The sequence below is a fragment of the Sander lucioperca genome, chromosome 19, assembly GCF_008315115.2.
Source record: "Sander lucioperca isolate FBNREF2018 chromosome 19, SLUC_FBN_1.2, whole genome shotgun sequence".
Classification (NCBI taxonomy): Eukaryota; Metazoa; Chordata; class Actinopteri; order Perciformes; family Percidae; genus Sander; species Sander lucioperca.
In genome coordinates, this window is record NC_050191.1 from 18,426,801 (window position 1) to 18,446,365 (window position 19,565).

The window sequence follows — 19,565 nt, forward strand, 5'->3', positions numbered from 1 at the left end:
AGTGTTTTAAGACTATTAGTAAAACTCTTGTCAGGGCAAGATATTCAGACTTATCTTAGCAAAAAAGCACAAGTTAATTAGTAATTTAAAACAGCTGCATTACATGTTAGGTCTGCTAGTTCAATATGGCTTACCGGGACACTTAAATAGAATGGAATCTCCTGTGCTTTTTCTGATATTAAAAGTAGCCTATATTTACTTTAAAAAGGTAAAAAGCCTATTGTTTACCTGTGCATGTTTAAGTGATGAACGAAAGTGAGATTTGAGGCTTTCCTAAAGAGTGCGGAAGGGTCAAAAAGTCCTATCTTTTCTAGAAAAATATAAGTTTTCATAAGTTATAAGCAGGGGGAGTCTAAAGCAAGAAGACAACAAAACAAATATAAGCAATGAAACAACGAAAAGGCGTTTACGGCTATTTACAGTCACATTAGCAAAAGTCAACCCTTGTTTGCATTAATGTCTATAATTCTTTGGTTTAAAGTGAGTCTCTGTCATTGAATACTGTTTTATTATAGTTAACTACCTGAAAAGCTGCCGGCGGTGTTATCACTGTTTTAAGCAGCAACTGTTTTGGTTTGTGCAAAGCATGCTGGACCGACCACACAGTTCAACGCCCAAAATGGCGGCCCGATTGAAAAGTTTTGCCTGTTTTATCCGAGTTTGTCTTCTTAACAGACTATTTCTTTAGTTGTGCTAGCGGCACGGACGCATACCATTTCCACACTGGTGACACGCCGGCATTTTGTTCTAATGGTTGTGGAATAAGGCAAAAATCAGGATGGCGTTTTGCTATCAGCTCAATTTCGGGCATCACTTTACCAATGCTATGCTAAGCTAAGCTATGCTAGCAAGCTAACTACTTTCAGATGAGTGTTGGTTAAAAGCTTCAGTAGCTAGTTATGTCTTGTCTCACCTGGATCTCAACGTTGAACTGAATATGAAGAAGAAGACCTTTACATAGAAATGGAGGATGATGTGAAAAAAGTGAAAAAGGTAAGTGGGGCAATTGACATAACGTTAGCTAACGTTACTTTTTTACTGCAAGTTGACTAGTGTTAGCTAGCATGCTAACTTAATAGCTAGCTAGTCAGACCAGGCTAGCCAAATAACAAGTAACGTTAGCTAAATATCAGCGGCCAGGGTAAAGCAGTTAACACACTGATTTACTGACTTTTCAATGAGCCGGTCGGCATTACTTTAAATGGGAGAAATGTGTAACTTACCGAATGGATATTAAATAAAGGTAAAGTTAAGTAAGGCGCAACAGATTGAGACTAAAAAAGCAAATTAAGTGTTACAAGTTACGTTTTAAACTTTCTTGTTAATTCAAGATTACCATGATCTGCTGGATGTTTTTATTGTTCATAACGTTAGTTCTCTTAATATCAACTTCAACACTCTGTGCCTTCGTTCGTTTTGTAGTCCAGGAGCGTGTGAACGTTGTGATAAGTTTAATGTATCGTATTTAAAAGGGAAACATCGGCCGTTGTTGTATTTATTAGATTAATTAGGCTAATGATTTATCTGTTCTGGAGTTTTGAATAGGGCTGCATCTTATGGGGAAAATATCTAATTGCGATTATTTTGACTGATATTGCAATTGCGATATCAGTCACTGTATTGGAGGGAGTGATCAGTTGTGCATAATTATTCTGTTTTCCATTGAAAAATATATTAAAATGATCATGGTGTGACATTTTTTTTTCTCCGAGGGTCTGTACCAAACAAAGATTTTTTTTCTTTAGTCTGTAGAGTATGATATGTAGGCTGGGACATCTCTGCAGTACCACAATACTTAATTAATTATTTTGAGAAATATTTTGCCTTTGACAAATATTGCGCCCCCTTACAATCTTGATACTGCACTAGTCCATATTGGGATTTCGATAAATAGCCATTAATTGTGAAGCCCTAATTTTTTTAACAGTGAGGGTATACAGCAGTGACAGTATTCAAAAAGGTAATGAAAGCACAACCAGTTTTCCCAGAGTAACAATCCTCGTTGTTACAGTATGTGTAGGCGTGGGTCATGAAGGATCTGTGTGCTCAACAGCAGCTGTCAGAGGCAGCGGTTATCAGTATCAGTCATGCTAAAGGGGATCAGCACTCTTTGGTTGTGCCAACCTTCCTGCTCTCTCTCGCACATACAGTACATACACGTGCGGCCTAATGATCCCGTTTGATATGGAGACAGATCTGAATGTTCAGACACATAGCTGACATTTCTTTCTCATGTCTTAGAACAGACACGAGACATTTTCCCTCTGTTCTTCTGGTTTCTGCAGGAGAAAACTAAAGGACAGGACCACCACATCTAGGCAGGACATGACATTGACAAGCTCTCACAACCTGAACAGTGTGATGAGAAGCACAGTGTCTTAGGTTTACATCTTTGCTGTTGTGCTGGTCATTCCATCATTTTTTTCCATGACAAAAGCACTAATGTTACTTCCCATTTAATTCCACCTCCTCTTGATGTGAAGGGAAATTTGGTCGGAAATGAAGTGATATCCTGGTGTTAAGAGGGTTTGTTGTGGCAAGGAAATGTTTTTGTCAGCGATGTTAACTAACCCAAACTCTGATCATAGTTTGATTTGGCATAACTTTAAAACTTCCACTCATCATACCATATTACTAATAATACGTTGCCTACTTGCAGCCACAAAACAGATAGATTCTTAGTAAATATATTTAATCACTTGCCTAGCAGTATTGTAGCTTTATGGCAAAGGTGGGAATACATATTTATTTTTTTACTTTTATTCTCGGTACAAATGAATGTTTTCAGCTTTATGAAACAGGTTATGACCTAGGTTTAGTATCTATGGTTAGGGTTGATGATCTTTTCGGGATCAGTGTCCCCGATGCATACAGTTCTTGTATGTGCCACTTGGTGGTGATAATGCACAGCCTTTGGCCCAGATGTACTTTTGATATACTGTACGGAGTAATATATTACATAGGTTCAAGTGAAAGCTCAGGCCTCTTCATATAATGACATGATAGAGTCAGTGTTAGTTTACTTTGCTAACTGATTTATATTAACTCATTTAAAATCTAGAAACTGTCAAAGGTATCTGGGGAAGTAAAGGAATCTGACAGTTTGACTCCCACATACATTCTATTAGCTTGCTTTTAGCACAGCTGGAGTGGTAATGTCTTAAAAACACTAACAAATCAAAAATAAACAACATCTTTATGTATTAAGTATTGCAGCTTGGATCTGGAAAGGCAGGAGAAGACCATAGCATTTTTACCTTGCCACTGTAAGTTTTTAGGCATATGATGAACAAATAGTACTTAGATTAGCCTACTCTTACTGATGAGAACCGTTTTCCTGCATTGTTCTTAATTGTGAGCACCCTGGCACAAAGAAGCCATATCATCCTTATGTTTCTTTGTAAACAGACATCCACCAAAAAAGGCCCTTGTTCATCTCGAGGGCTTTTGCTGGGGTCAACTACGCTAGCTCTCATTTCACGTTTCACAAGAACAAGCCATAAAATGTTAATGCACTTGTCTTCACGAGCTGGGTACTGTTAAATAATACACTGGTTGTAAGTTGTGCTGTTCTATGAAGTCTAAAGTCTGCGATCAAATGTCTGCACATCAGGCAGCAGGAACCAAATTATGGTTACAGTGTAAGAGTCAACTACACCTTTTCTGAAGCTTTGCTACATTTGTTGTGGGTGCGTTAAGAGGTTAATCAACCTGTCTTGACATACACCAAATTGCCTGCACTTGTCACCTTATTGAATCTGCAGTGTAAACAGCATTGCAGGTGTGCCATCTGTGGTTAGCATAATATAATACACAAGGTCTTGTATTTCTGTGGTTTAGCAGCGACGTGTACGGACCTTCAGTTACAGAGCTGAGTAAAATATGAAGATCTAGAATAAGTGATTGTCACCACACAATCCTTTTTTTTTTTTTTTTCTTTATTCAACATTTGTGAAACAGCTTTCAAAACAACACGAGAAGTCAGTTTTTTCAGCGTTTTAACATTCAAAGCATCAAAGCACGTGTCATCACAGGAAGTTGTGGCGAGTCCCCTTCCTGTTCTTGTGCCTGAGCACAGAGACATAGACTCTTCCCTTCCTCTGTGAGGGGTCACACCCTTCACATACACACTTAGGCTGTTTGATCGGGTCTGTCTGTCACCAGTTGGCAGCTGTCACTGTGTGTGAGTGGAGGCAACAGGTGACTAGTTTAGACAGTCGGAACGTAGCAGCATCCGTGGCCAGGCAGCGTGCTGCCGTTGAACAGGCGACTTTTCTAGCAAGAGGGTTCATGGAGAACGAGGTAGGCTTGTTGAAATGCTTTGAATCTAAAAATATGTTTTGTGTGTAAGCTTTACACCATTGACAAAATGTATCTAGGTTTTAGTTAAGCACACTTAACTGAGCTCTTAAACAGCGCTTCAGTGTTGACTTTACCAGTTTAAACTAGAGCTAAAGAATTATATAATTTGATGGTTTTTATTTATTTATTTATTTATTTTTAACTGGCCATTTGCAAGCAAAGCATTGAAGAGATAATACAGTAAATACTGAGAATTTTTTTTAAGGGTTAGGAAGAAGGAAAGCATTTTTTCTGTTCTGACACATTGTGGCATTTGTTGTTGATGTTTTGAGGTCGATGTTTATGATTTAGGTCTTAAGATGTGATTCTCCGTCATGTTTTTACACTTCCACCTCAAACCCCTCCACTATTGCAAATGCAGAGCTTCCTTTTGCACATGCTGTTGTTGATATTTGAGCAACATGTATTGGGTAACACGGAGGGCTTTACATCTGTTGTATCTTACTCTGCAGCTACCAGCACAGTTAGGGCAAGCAGGGTCAGCAGAAATTACAAGGCATACAAGTACCAGAGTCAACAGATGTATTAAGGGTTATTAAACTTGGAGCTGCATTTGCAATTGCTTTACTGTGTTGCCAGCCCATTGCAACTACATCATATGTATGTAGTGGATATAACTAGTCCTATAATTATTTATAATGTAGTGTAAACAGATAATGCCAATGGTTTATTATTTATACTGTGAAAAGTTGCATAGCCACACAAATTGAATCTAATTCCTTACTGCATTTTGGAAAGCGACTTGGCAATCTTCTAATTTCTCTCAACCCCACTATCTGTGTCTTTATTCACTAGCCTGGTATCGTGTCTCCGTTCAAGCGAGTCTTCCTGAAAGGAGAGAAGGGGAGAGACAAGAAAGCCCAAGAGAAGGCCACTGAGCGCAGGGCGCTCCACACCTTCTCACTCTCTCAACCTGACCACCGTATCGACCCTGACATCCTGCTTAATGACTACATTGAGAAGGAAGTCAAAGTAAGTGTGACTAGCAGAGATATGAAATCCCTACCCTTTATATATACAGTGAGGAAAATAAGTATTTGAACACCCTGCTATTTTGCAAGTTCTCCCACTTAGAAACCATGGAGGGGTCTGAAATTGTCATCGTAGGTGCATGTCCACTGTGAGAGACATAATCTAAAAAAAAAAAAAAAAATCCAGAAATCACAATGTATGATTTTTTAACTATTTATTTGTATGATACAGCTGCAAATAAGTATTTGAACACCTGTCTATCAGCTAGAATTCTGACCCTCAAAGACCTGTTAGTCTGCCTTTAAAATGTCCACCTCCACTCCATTTATTATCCTAAATTAGATGCACCTGTTTGAGGTCGTTAGCTGCATAAAGACACCTGTCCACCCCATACAATCAGTAAGAATCCAACTACTAACATGGCCAAGACCAAAGAGCTGTCCAAAGACACTAGAGACTAAATTGTACACCTCCACAAGGCTAGAAAGGGCTATGGGGAAATTGCCAAGCAGCTTGGTGAAAAAAGGTCCACTGTTGGAGCAATCATTAGAAAATGGAAGAAGCTAAACATGACTGTCAATCTCCCTCGGACTGGGGCTCCATGCAAGGTCTCACCTCGTGGGGTCTCAATGATCCTAAGAAAGGTGAGAAATCAGCCCAGAACTACACGGGAGGAGCCGGTCAATGACCTGAAAAGAGCTGGGACCACCGTTTCCAAGGTTACTGTTGGTAATACACTAAGACGTCATGGTTTGAAATCATGCGTGGCACGGAAGGTTCCCCTGCTTAAACCAGCACATGTCAAGGCCCGTCTTAAGTTTGCCAATGACCATTTGGATGATCCAGAGGAGTCATGGGAGAAAGTCATGTGGTCAGATGAGACCAAAATAGAACTTTTTGGTCATAATTCCACTAACCGTGTTTGGAGGAAGAAGAATGATGAGTACCATCCCAAGAACACCATCCCTACTGTGAAGCATGGGGGTGGTAGCATCATGCTTTGGGGGTGTTTTTGTGCACATGGGACAGGACGACTGCACTGTATTAAGGAGAGGATGACCGGGGCCATGTATTGCGAGATTTTGGGGAACAACCTCCTTCCCTCAGTTAGAGCATTGAAGATGGGTCGAGGCTGGGTCTTCCAACATGACAATGACCCGAAGCACACAGCCAGGATAACCAAGGAGTGGCTCTGTAAGAAGCATATCAAGGTTCTGGCGTGGCCTAGCCAGTCTCCAGACCTAAACCCAATAGAGAATCTTTGGAGGGAGCTCAAACTCCGTGTTTCTCAGCGACAGCCCAGAAACCTGACTGATCTAGAGAAGATCTGTGTGGAGGAGTGGGCCAAAACCCCTCCTGCAGTGTGTGCAAACCTGGTGAAAAACTACAGGAAACGTTTGACCTCTGTAATTGCAAACAAAGGCTACTGTACCAAATATTAACATTGATTTTCTCAGGTGTTCAAATACTTATTTGCAGCTGTATCATACAAATAAATAGTTAAAAAATCATACATTGTGATTTCTTGATTTTTTTTTTTTTTTTTAGATTATGTCTCACAGTGGACATGCACCTACAATGACAATTTCAGACCCCTCCATGGTTTCTAAGTGGGAGAACTTGCAAAATAGCAGGGTGTTCAAATACTTATTTTCCTCACTGTATATATACATATAAAAAAATGCATGGGTACAAAGTTTGGTTATGTTCTGTCTTGTCCAGTACTTGGGGCAGCTGACATCAGTTCCAGGATACTTGAACCCATCAAGTCGCACAGAAGTGCTGCAGCTCATTGACAGTGCAAGGGTACGTATCAGATTTAACATGATCCATCAGTTAGTTGTGCTCTCTTTCCCTTGCTTTTCTCAAAACGAGTTGGATGGTTTTTCACATAACTGACATTCATAATATTACATTTCTTGAATATTTAAGATGTAAAGAGAGAATACAGTTGATACAAGCTTTAATGCTTACGCTTATTCTTGGTGAACTGGAATATTGAAGTTGTCAGATATGGTGTATGCCTCTGTGATTCTCAGAAGTCCCATCAGTTGGCAGGCCAGTTGACATCAGAGCAGGATGCGGTGGTGAGCCTGTCGGCATACAACATAAAGCTTGTTTGGCGCGATGGAGAGGACATCATCCTGAGAGTGCCCATCCATGATATTGCTGCTGTCTCCTACATCAGAGATGACTCTTTGCACCTCGTGGTGATCAAAACGGGTAATGCAATAAAAACATTTAAAGGTTCCTTTAAGTGTTGAGATGTTAAAATGATGTTGTAAAATGTGTCCTATAATATTGTTGTGACATTACAGAGATGGAGCAGGAGCTTCATGCAGTGATAATCTACAGTACTAGAGATACCTGCAGTCCTTATGGCATTCCCCAATGACAATTATTTACAAAGAATAATAGGAATCTGATCATGTTAAATCCAATTTAAAACAAGTGCTCAACTAGCATCTTTTTGGGAGAGTAACTAGCAATAATGGGAAATTATTTGTAACTGAAATAATGTGGCCCAATAAGGTGAAAGTCTAGATTGATATAATTTGAAAATGTCCAAAGTAAAGGCAAAAAATGAACATTTCAATAATCCAATTTGTCTGTTTTTCAGCCCAGGACTCGGGAGGTTCTCCTTGTCCCAGCTCGTGTCCTGATCTCAACAAGTCTCAGACGCTGAGCTCCTTATCAGAGAGTGGAGCTGTGCTTGTGGAAGTCTGCTGTCTGCTTGTGCTGGCCGTTGATAATAAGGTATTATTTTTGCATCTGTGACTATACTTAATGGAAATCTGCAGTGTTTGTTTCTTTAGTTCAGTTAGGTTACACAGGTGAGAACAATGCTTTTTCGAAACCAAGATGCACACTTTTGTTTTTAATGTGAATTTAAGTTTTGACTCCAAGCCACCTGCAGTGCTGTGTGTTAAAGGTTCTCTGTGGAGTTTTAGACCTCCAGTAGCATAATGGAGCGTATTTCTGTGAGTGGGTTCCTGTTTTGTTTATGGTGCATGCGGGTGATGCAATACACAGTCCTACCGATGGTGTTCCACTGATCAACAGGTAGCAGAGATATGCTGCAATGCACCAACAAAGACAGGGAAGAAGAAGACTGCAAGCTGTAAACATGACTTTTGTTTGTTTACAAGAAAACTCCACAGAGCCCCTTTTATAAGTGTTAGAATGTAGCCTGAATCAACTACAGACATTATCATGAAAAATAGTGTTATGTTGGTACAGTTAGGCAGATGTTGACTTCTAGTTGCCAGCACTTACTACTACTACTACTACTACTACTACTATTATTACTATTATTATAATGACACAAACCTAGGGCTAACCACAGTCTGAAGTCTGCTTTGTGTGTATAAAGACCACAAATGGTAAATTACAGTAAAGTGAACATAATTCAGCTAATCTTGATGCACTTAGCACGGATGTCAAGATACTGCTGACTATGGTAACGATACCAGAATTGTAGTAGTTGGTACCGATGGCACCAAAAGTACACGATACTCGCTACCAAAGTCGTTGCCGTGGTGTGTAAAAAAAAAAAAAAAAAAAAAAAAAAGTCATTGATACCAATACCAGTGAAATTTCATAATTCTTGATACCCAATACGATCCCACTGTAAAAAACAAAACAATAAATCCCATGTCCTCCTTTTTATAATGCGTATTTTAGGATAACTAGGATAGGATTTACATGTAATCTGGAGAAAACACCAGTCTTCTTGGCCCACAGCCCGCTGCTCTGAAGCCTGGCATCGCCACACAGCCAGCCTACAGTAACGTCTTCCACGAGTTCACCCGGAACTCCCAGACAGCAAACATGTTCAGTTACGTCTGTTTCTCTCTGCCGTCTACCTTAGATGGGGACTCGAGTCTGAGACTCGGACTCGAGTCGCACAAACAGCTGACTTCAGACTTGACTCGGACTCGACCCAAAAGACTTCAGACTTGACCCAAAAGACTTCAGACTCGAGCTTTCCAGACTTGGCGACACCAAGTCCTCCCGGAGTTGTGCCTTTTGTCATTAGTTTTGCTTTCAATTACTTGGTAAACAGTGGCAGTAAACCAACAGCTACATGCAAGGTGTGTGGCACCAAGATAAATGATGCCGGATCAACAACGTCGAACTTCATCAGGCATCTCAAAACGCACCCAAATAGGTCAGTCACTCACACGCCAAGAAAGTGAAACGTTACATTTAGCATATATCGTCACAGGTAACAAGCTAACCATCGCAAAGTGTTAATGCTGCTAATGCTGGGAACAGGCACATTGTATCGTTATAGTTAGTGGTTGCTGAGGCTCAGACATCCATGGCGCACAGGAGTCTGGATGCACGGATCCATCTCCCCAGGAATAAACGCTGTGTCGGGTGGGCAAACTCTTGTGATGCGTAATTGATCCCGTGGATGATTTGATTCCACCAAACACTGGGCCGTCTTGACTGTCTTAATTCTGCACATAATTCTGTTGCTGTAGTCCTATTTACTATTTCATTATTTCATCCATGCGTGGCGCAGTGGATCCGTGCGCACTGTCACCTGCCGTGGAGACGCTGGCCTCACTAACCTCTCCTCCTCTGAGTCGGATCTCCCTCGCGCTGGACTCAGTTTCACTGAGCGTACTAACACTTAGAAAATAAATGGCATTAGATCAGTGAGTTCAAACTGCTTATTGTGCGTAATTTGGACTGACACTGGGATGCATGTTGTTCTGTAACTGGTGTGTGGTGTTTTTTTGAGTGAAAGAGACGTTACATTAAGCATGTATCGCCACAGGTAACAAGCTAACCATCGCAAAGTGTTGTGCTAATGCTGGGAACAGGCACATTGTATCTTTATAGTTGTATCCATATGATGTGACAGACTTAGGTTAATATTTCACCAGGTCCAAGGGCTAGAGGGATGTGTTAAATAGACCCCATAAAGTTATCCTACAACTGATTTTGATACTGTATGGATGGTAGCTACAGGACAATTGAATTCATAAGATTTAACAATACAGTGTTAGGGACAGATCAGATGACCAGAGACTTGAGACTTGACTTGGACTCGTGGCAAAAGACTTGAGATTTGACTTGAACTTGCCCCTCAAAGACTTGAGACTTGACTTGGACTCGAGCTCAAAGACTTGAGACTCGACTTGGACTTCCAAAAAGTGACTTGTGAACATCTCTGCCGTCTACATTCAAGCCATTGCCAAATGAGTCGATACAAAGCTAATTAAGCTTCACAAAACTCTCTGTATTTCTCTTTTGTTTTATCTGTTTTGTTGTCATTACTTAGAATTCCTCATGGGGGAGACAGAAACTATGTACTATAGCTTTAACTGGCGTTATAGAGGTCTGCTAAAACAAGCGCTAGAGTTAGCTAATGTCGCTATCGTAGGTAACGTTAGGCTGTGACTAGTCTCGCTTTGCCAGACCCTCCTCCAAAGCGTTCTGGAGGAGGGTCTGGCTACTCCACATAGCATTCGGGATGGGAGGAAAACATGCTGTGGTTTATTGGCATTATTGACTTTAAACCAATCACAATCGTCTTGGGCGGTGCTAAGCACCGGAGAAAAGCCGTGATGCCGCTGCAAAATAGGCTCGGAAGGAACTTGTTTTGGTGGAACGTGTAAGTTCAAAAGTAGTTTTAGTCTTGCAACAGAAAACTCAGATTCGACAAATAGTCTAGCTAGCTGTCTAGATTTACCTGGCAGAGATCTGAGAAAAGGTTAACCGTAGTCCTCATATCGACCGGAGTTTAAAATGCCAACACAAAGGAAGCCCAAGGCAACAGATATCTAGCCTATATGAGTAAAATCCGGTAGATTTTCCGGCAGCAACGGAGCAATCCCGGAAGTGGAACGTCAAGGATGTACAGTGGCAAGAAAAAGTATGTGAACCTTTATGAATTTCATGGTTTTCTGAATAAAACATGTGATTTTCATCTAAGTCAAGGGTATTGACAAACATAATGTGTCTAAAATAATAACACAACTTTTTTTGGATCTTTCATGTCTTTTATTGAGAACAACCAAAAAAAACTCAGTGCTTGTAGAAAAAGTATGTGAACCCTTGAGTTAATGACCTCAAAAAAGCTAAATGGAGTCAGGTTTTAGCACACCTGGAGTCTCGTTAAGATAATGAGTTTGCAGGTGTGGACTACAGCTACTTTGACTGAGAAAAAACCCTCAAACTTTTGGAGTTTGCTCTGCACAAGTAGAACACGCTTATGTGAGCCATGCCTCGCCAAAAAGAGCTTTCAGAGGATCTACGATCAAGAATTGTTGATTTACATAAAGCTGGCAAGGGTTACAAAGTTATTTCAAAGATTTTAGAAATTCACCAGTCTACAGTTAGGCAAACAATCTGCAAATGGAGACACTTTGGGACTGTTGCTACTCTACCAAGAAGTGGGCGCCCAGTCAAAATGACACCAAGAGCACAACGAAGACTCATCAATGAGGTCAAGAAACAATCCCAAATGACAGCCAAAGATTTTAAGGCATCATTGGAACTGGCTAACATCTCTGTTCATGAGTCTACAATACGTAAAACATTGAACAAGCAGGATATCTACGGCAGGACACCACAAAGGAAACCACTGCTTACTAAAAAGAACATTGCTGCACGCCTAAAGTTTGCAAAAGAGCACATTGACACTCCACAGCGGTATTGGCAAAATGTTTTGTGGACTGATGAAACTAAGATTGAACTATTTGGCAATACCACACAGCACTACATATGGTGTAGAAACGGCACGGCATATCATCATGAAAACATCATCCCAACCATAAAGTATGGTGGAGGAAACATCATAATTTGGGCCTGCTTTGCTGCATCAGGGCCTGGCCAGCTTGGAATCATTGAAGGGAAGATGAATTCCCAAGTATATCAGACAATTCTTCAGGATAATGTGAGAATGTCTGTATGTCAGCTGAAACTGTGTAGAAGGTGGGTGATGCAACAGAACAATGACCCAAAACACCGGAGCAAGTCCACAACAGAATGGCTTCAGAAAAATAAAATCCGCCTTTTGGAGTGGCCAAGTCAGAGCCCAGACCTCAACCCAATAGAGACGCTATGGATTGACTTGAAGAGGGCCATGAGACACATGAGACGTCCAAAGAATATGACAGAGCTAAAGCAGGTCTGCCAGGAAGAATGGGCTAAGATTCCTCCTCAACGATGTGCAGGTCTGATCCACAGCTACAGGAAGTGCCTGGTTGAGCTTATTGCTGCCAATGGGGGGTCAACCAGTTATTAATTCTAAGGGTTCACCTACTTTTTCCACTGCCATTTTGAATGTTGAATTAGTGTGTTCAATAAAGACATGAAAGGTCAGAATTTGTTTATTATTTTAGACACATTGTTTGTCAATACCCTTGACTTAGATGAAGATCGGATCACATTTTATGACAAATTTATTCAGAAAACGATGAAATTCCAAGAGGTTCACAATACTTTTTCTTGCCACTGTAGACTAGGCTGTGACAGACAACGGCAGAGGGAAACAGATTTACTTTCTGTGTGAAAGCTGTTGCTGTAGAGCCGGAGGCTGACTGCAGTCGGGTCTAGCTGTCCGTGAGCAGTGTGCACGGAGATGAGGCCATAGATATATCTATGGAGGAGGCGCTCTGTTTTTCTACGCCAGTCGGCTTTCTTCTTCTTCTCCAGCATTTAGCGGCAGACTAAAACACTTGTAGGCGTATACTGCCCCCGTCAGGTCTGGAAGAATTGCACCCCTCGCTGCCTACGGTACAGTAGAAAAACGAGTACAGTCACGTTTTCAGAATTTTGGTATCGACTTGGTACCAAAGTACCAGTTCTCATGGCATCCCTACTGCTGACATCACGACATGTTACAGAGAGTACTGTCATGAATTAGTTTCTGCAAAAGAGTGCATTATTAATGGCTAAAGTTTTTGTCTTTTAGGCAGCAGCAGAGGAGCTGTGTCTGTTGCTCAGCCAGGTCTTTCAGATTGTTTACACAGAATCAACCATCGACTTCTTGGACAGAGCCATTTTTGATGGAGCAACTACACCTACCAGACACCTTTCTCTATACAGTGGTAAGGGACAAAACAGACTTGCTCTTAAGAGGAAAAACTAACTTAATTAAACTTTTAAAAGGAACACGCCGACACACTTTAGCTTATTCACCGTAACCCCCAGAGTTAGATAAGTCCATGCATACCCTTCTCATCTCCGTGCGTGTTGTAACTCTGTCTGACGGTTCCACCGGTAGCTTAGCCTAGCACAGATCCTGAAGTGACAAAATAACGCCAACATGTTCCTATTTACATGTTGTGATTTGTATAGTCACAGCGTGTACAAATAACTAGGTCACATGAGACACAGCCATCTTCTAACCGTATATAAACTGGGAACTATATTCTCAGAAAGGCGAAGCATTGCTGATCTGCTCGGGGCTTCTCAGGTGCTGCAAGCATATCACTCCGCCCAAGTAGCAGAAGTAGCACTGCTTTGCCTTTCTGAGAATATAGTTCCCAGTTTGTATACGGTTAGAAGATGGCTGTGTCTCATGACCTTGTTATTTGTACACGCTGTGACTATACAACATGTAAATAGGAACATGTTGGTGTTATTTTTGTCACTTATTCAGAGCAGTAGGCTAGATTACCTTCAGGATCCGTGCTAGGCTAAGCTACCGGTGGAACCATCAGACAGAGTTACGACACGCACGGTATGGACTTATCTAACTCTGGGGGATACGGTGAATAAGCTAAAGTCCCAATAAGTTGGCGTGTTACTTTTTAAACAAGCGTAACAAATATGTGTTGTAAAATTAGATTTTCTGTAATAGTGTAATACTCTGGAGTTTTACCCTTTTCTCAAGCTACTGTAGTTTCAGAAGTTAAGTCACATATGAACTCTCTTTCTTTTGTGTTGTGCAGATGATTCTTCAAGCAAAGTGGATGTTAAGGAGGCCTTTGACGCAGAAGCTAGCACTTTGTAAGTACTCAGTTGAAAAGTCTCGATGAACGGTTTCCGGTTTGGGCACAGTGATCCAGAAGGATGCTGACCCATCTCTGAAAAATGTTTAAATTTTGCTTGTCACTTACAAGTGATGCTTTCTTCTCTCAGTCCTTTCCAGGTCTCTATGGAGGCAGAAGAAAACTCTCCCTCAGCATCCACCCCAGCATCCCCTCAGACGAAGACTGCGAGTGAAGGAGAGCTCAGCACCACTGCTGCAGAGCTGCTGCAGGACTACATGACCACAGTATGACAATTACACCCTCTCTTTCTTTGTCCCTTTCTGTTTTTGAGAGTATTTAGTAATAATTCTTGTCTTGACTTTTCAATATCTTTTTCTTTGCCTTCTAGCTGCGGACAAAACTGTCATCACAGGAGATCCAGCAGTTTGCCACCCTGCTCCATGAATACCGTAACGGTTCCTCCATCCATGAGTTCTGCATTAACCTGCGACAACTCTACGGGGACAGCAGGAAGTTTCTTCTACTTGGTACGACCCCTCTGTTCCCCCATAAGTTCAGAAACGATGGTCTTGTCTTAAATTACTGCATGTGCTAAAAGACAGATGTCATGTCAGACACAGTCCATGACCATATGCATTGCAATGTGCCACTACAGGCCTGCGTCCCTTCATACCAGAGAAGGACAGCCAGCACTTTGAGAATTTCCTCGAGACCATTGGCGTGAAGGACGGCCGAGGCATCATTACGGACAGCTTTGGTCGTTACCGGCGTACAGCCAGCTCCGCCTCCGATTCCACCACCAACGGCAACGGAGCAGCGGGAGGAAGCGCCGCCTCAGACGAGGGACAGGAAGCCTCCGAGGGAGACGAATGGGACCGTATGATCACTGACATCAGTAATGACATTGAAGCTCTCGGCTGCAGTATGGACCAGGAGGGAGTGACACCCTGACACGGTGAACAAAGGGAGGTATTTTTTTTTGCAAGAGCAGAGGACACACAATGATCTGTTCATGAGCTAAATGGATCAGATGAAGGTGGTCCGAAGCACCGACCTAAGATTGGTTCATTGTATTTTCCTCTAATTATAAAGAGGACGTACCATAGTCCCTACACACTCAAGGAAAACCTCAACCTATTGCCACAAAAACATGAAGTCAACAAATGCACTTAAGCAGACCCTGCAGATGGCACCAGTCAGTGGCTATTTTTGCATTTCAGAGGGATTTGTACCCTCTGATATATTTTTTTTTAAAGTTTCTTTGATTTTGTACTCATTTATTGGCAGTATCTGCCACGGCTGTCAGCAATAGTAGCAACAATCTCCAGAGTCTTTGAGAATATTTCAGTCTGTTTTGAATACCCTCAAAGGCTGCGGAGGATCCACCAGAGGACTGTGTACATGTTTTCAAAGGTTAAGACTGAGGCTGTACTTGTTTGTGCTTTGTATTACTATAGGTCAATCAGCTTCATCCACCAGGAGAACTTTGGTTTTTCTACATTTGTTTCACATTTTGTGTGTCGCTGTGAGAGTGTAACATTCTGCTATATATATATATATATATATATATATATATATATATATATATATATATATCTCTCATTTTGTTTTTTAATAAGGTTCCTGTACCACTTTGTTTTATGCTATCCTTTATCAGTGTTTACTCATTTATATATTTTTGCCTTATTCAAACTGACCAAGGAAATGCTGTAAAAACAAATTCTCATTCAATTAAAGCGAGTGAGTGGTGACTGTATTTGACAAAGCCAGTTAATGGCTGATGTAAATTTATGATTTTTGTTCTTCTCCTGCAGGTTATCGAGTATTGTGACATTACATGTATCTGTCATTGTGCCTTTACAGTGCAGGACTGCTGCCAACTGTCTGTCACACACAGACGGGTAATTATGAACTGTAACTACAGTTGTTGAGCAAATCATGGTTATTAAATAACAGCTACTTTACACTGTCTGTTTTTGTTGTGAAAGTACAATATTATGCCTTTTTGAAAATACAGTTATTATCCTTTACACCTGTCTGCGACACTATAAGCAGTTTGAAGTGAAGCTAACCTTGTTTAAGTTGACTTTCATACACCATAACCTGACACACGAGGTGATGGTTTTAACTAATTATGATCCTCTCTGACTGATCATTTGCTTGATTGCACTTAAGCTGCTGTGGAACTTCAGTCTGAGTTTCATCAGAGCAATCATGCCAGACATTCCCCTCAAAGTTAGGGATTAGTTTTGTGAGTCTGCTGGACGACAAATTGGCAGGACAGTTTGAGTTGAGCACATTCCAGTCTGTAAAGTCACTCACCAGGCTTTTAAACCATTTCCTTCACAGATCTACTTTTATATGATTTTCCTTCAGAAAGTACAAAGCTACTGGGATGGGCTGTCTCATGTTTGTTGTGGGAATGGAGCAGAGGTATTAGGAGTGCATACACAGACTGGAACACTACACCTGGGTTCATATAGCCACTTTGGCTTGAGACACTGTCTCGCGCAAAAAGGATGAGATAATCGAGAAGCTGATGATCTCACCGAGCAAATTCTTCTTTTGTCATCACACAAGCAAACTATTCGTGGTTAGTTTGTGACTGTGTTGCGTCATTGTTTTGGTGCAGAGGGAGAGTAAATGATTGTTTTTGACCTGGCCTCAGTGTACCTGAACCGTGTCTGCTTTCTCACAGGGCTTGGTGGACTCCTAATTGGCCTCCTGTAAATTCTCCTCTTTAGTCCAGTTTTTAGACAACAGAATGAGTCATCACAGTGCCTCATTTGAAGCAAGTAATTATTAAATAGATCAGTTGGTTTAATGAAGTCATTAAAAGATCCCATGCTGCTTTTGTAAAGAGTTTGCCAATTATCTTTACGACAGCGGCTGGAGCCCCTGCAGTGCCACCCATCACCTTGCATGATCATGTCTCATGAAGAAGAATCAGATGGGTGTTTACTTGTTTCACTGAAAAACTGAAAACTTGAGATTTTAGCCATAATAGTAAGTGGATTTTTTTTGTACAAGTCTGTGACTACACTGGATTGACAACTTCAAATGGATGTACTGTATTAGACAGGGATTAAAGAAAAACTGATAAAAAAGCTGGTTATTTTTAATACATTTTACTTCATTTAAGTTTGGGTTTAGCTTCACAAAGCTGAAGTAGGAACATTTTGCAATTACTATAATCGTCTATACTAAATAGGTTTTATATTAACAGATATACTCCGAGAATTTTCACCCTGACGACTTCTCCGTTCTACAGAGCTTTTTAACATCTTTCAGCTCATTCACACTCGTTCACACTCACTGCTCTCATGGAGATATGTTCTGACCGCAGCAGGAAGCTGTTTCCAGCAACAACAAAAACCGATAGATACACTGCACCATACCTGCCCAGCACCAAACCAGACAAAGTCAGTGACTAGCTGGATATGTTGCAACTAGTTGGACACATCCGCCCCCAAAGTGGCTGAAAAAATAATTTAATGCAAGTTTGAACAAATTAAAATTAGCTTCAAATATACAAAAAAATATTGACATTTGATCCACATTCAAGGCCCACTAGCCAAATCTCACACAGAGCACACAGCCTAATCCAAAAATCAAAAGGAATCTGCAAGCAAGGGGCTTTTTCCCCCAAATTAATATCCCACATAGAAAGCTATGGTTTAACCGCTATTTTTAGCTCCTGGACATGTTTAATATGTGTCCGGGAGCTGGTCCAAGTGTTGCTCTGACCTTTTAAATCTATTTTCCAACAACCGACACAGTCAGAATCAGTGTCTCGGCACTCCAGGGGTTTAATTGTATGGTCAAGCAACGTGCCTTGTTTCTCCAACAAAAACAGCTCTTATTTCCAAACCATTAAAACATGTAGAGTGCCATTGCTGGTTAAGTATTTTCCAGTAAATCACAGAGAGTGAGAGTGGTCCAAGTTCTAGCTTTGCAAAGTGTCACCAATGAGGAAATAGGAAATTCTGAAAATCATCCAGGTCGGCATCCAAAATGGGGAATAACCCATCAATTAAAAATACTCCCTTTGTCTATTTATTGTGTTCTTCTCTGGGCTAGGGTGAAATGTGAAATGTCCCTTCTTTACACTAAATGTTTTCTGAGATGGGATGTACCGAGACACTCGTACACAAAGGCTCGGCGTGAAGATGCAGTCTGGGATTCTCGCCAGTCTCACCCTGCGGTGAGGTTTCTGTCATTCAAGCCTGTGTTCGCAGCCCAGCGGTGGTGAGAACTGCATCTCTGTGGTGTTACATCTGTTATATTCCTGGAACAGGATGGCAGCTACATTCCCCATCGTGAATAATATGAAATAAAAGCTCTTTGTACACAAAAGGTAAAGATAGCAAATAACACAAAGTCCGCATGCTTCTTTAAGATATGTAGAACTCTGAGGATATAGCATAAGTTCCCTTAAACTGAATGCAGATCCTACTATCAAAGTGTTTTCCATAAGCTGTTGTTCAAATCATCCTAAACCAACTGCCTATTTTTTGCATCAGGAGGACTGTGGCTTTTGATACAGTATCTGGTCTTCATGCTTCAGATTTTATGCCTGTCAAGTAATTTTGTCATGCAGTTGAGATGGTTTAGGCATGTAATGTTTTAAATGTTTTTTTGGTAGAACAGAACAAAAGAAATGAAACCAAACCAAACCTTGATCACTAGCAGCTAGTTAGAAAAAAGTATGTGATTGCCCCATTTGGCAGCCTTTCAGTCAAAAGGAGTTGTGGCTTTCAGCAGGGATAAGCCCACATAAAGATGGAGCTCATGCATGAAAATCTCAGGCTCAGCAGTCATTCATGACATGCCACTTAAGGCCCTCCAGATGGAGAGGGACGGGTTACACTGACTGTCACATGCAAAACCTCATGACGCCCATGCTCATGTGTTCACACATATCCCAAAGCTGTGGGAGCCCGGGTTGTCCCCCACTGTTTACACAAGTCTCCAGGATTTCGCGGCCTTTTTTTGAGATTGTTGCGGCCCAAAATGCCTGATTTTGCGGGAGCTTTTGCAATGAAAGTTGCGATGTCTTTTGTATTTTTGTTGCAATTTCTTTTTGTATAGTTCTTTAAACATAAAAAGGAAACTTGTTTTGGGTAGTATAATACTACTCTTGGCTGAGTTTTCCTAGTAACCTTACTAAAAAGGCTCAGGATGCTGCAAATGTTGGTATAATATGAAAATGGCTGGTAGATTTAAGACAAAAAATAATTTATTGAATGAATCAAATTTGAACATATGTGTCAG

The 19,565-nt window shown here is 41.0% G+C and overlaps 1 protein-coding gene across 2 annotated transcripts; it reads left to right on the forward strand.

The window, feature by feature from the left end:
- The first annotated feature begins 578 nt into the window (after nucleotides 1-578).
- On the forward strand, nucleotides 579-15,433 carry ccm2 (CCM2 scaffold protein). 2 transcript variants are annotated; one of them, XM_031321661.2, is made up of 10 exons: nucleotides 579-993; nucleotides 5,158-5,334; nucleotides 7,057-7,140; nucleotides 7,374-7,557; nucleotides 7,955-8,091; nucleotides 13,268-13,403; nucleotides 14,250-14,307; nucleotides 14,440-14,575; nucleotides 14,680-14,818; nucleotides 14,947-15,433. In XM_031321661.2, exons 1-10 carry the CDS (start codon nucleotides 964-966, stop codon nucleotides 15,240-15,242), a joined length of 1,377 nt encoding a protein of 458 aa, XP_031177521.1. In that variant the 5' UTR covers nucleotides 579-963; the 3' UTR covers nucleotides 15,243-15,433. The 2 variants fall into 2 exon arrangements, with proteins under 2 accessions (XP_031177521.1, XP_031177522.1); XM_031321662.2 differs by lacking the exon at nucleotides 579-993 and adding an exon at nucleotides 4,074-4,302.
- The last annotated feature ends 4,132 nt before the right edge of the window (nucleotides 15,434-19,565 follow it).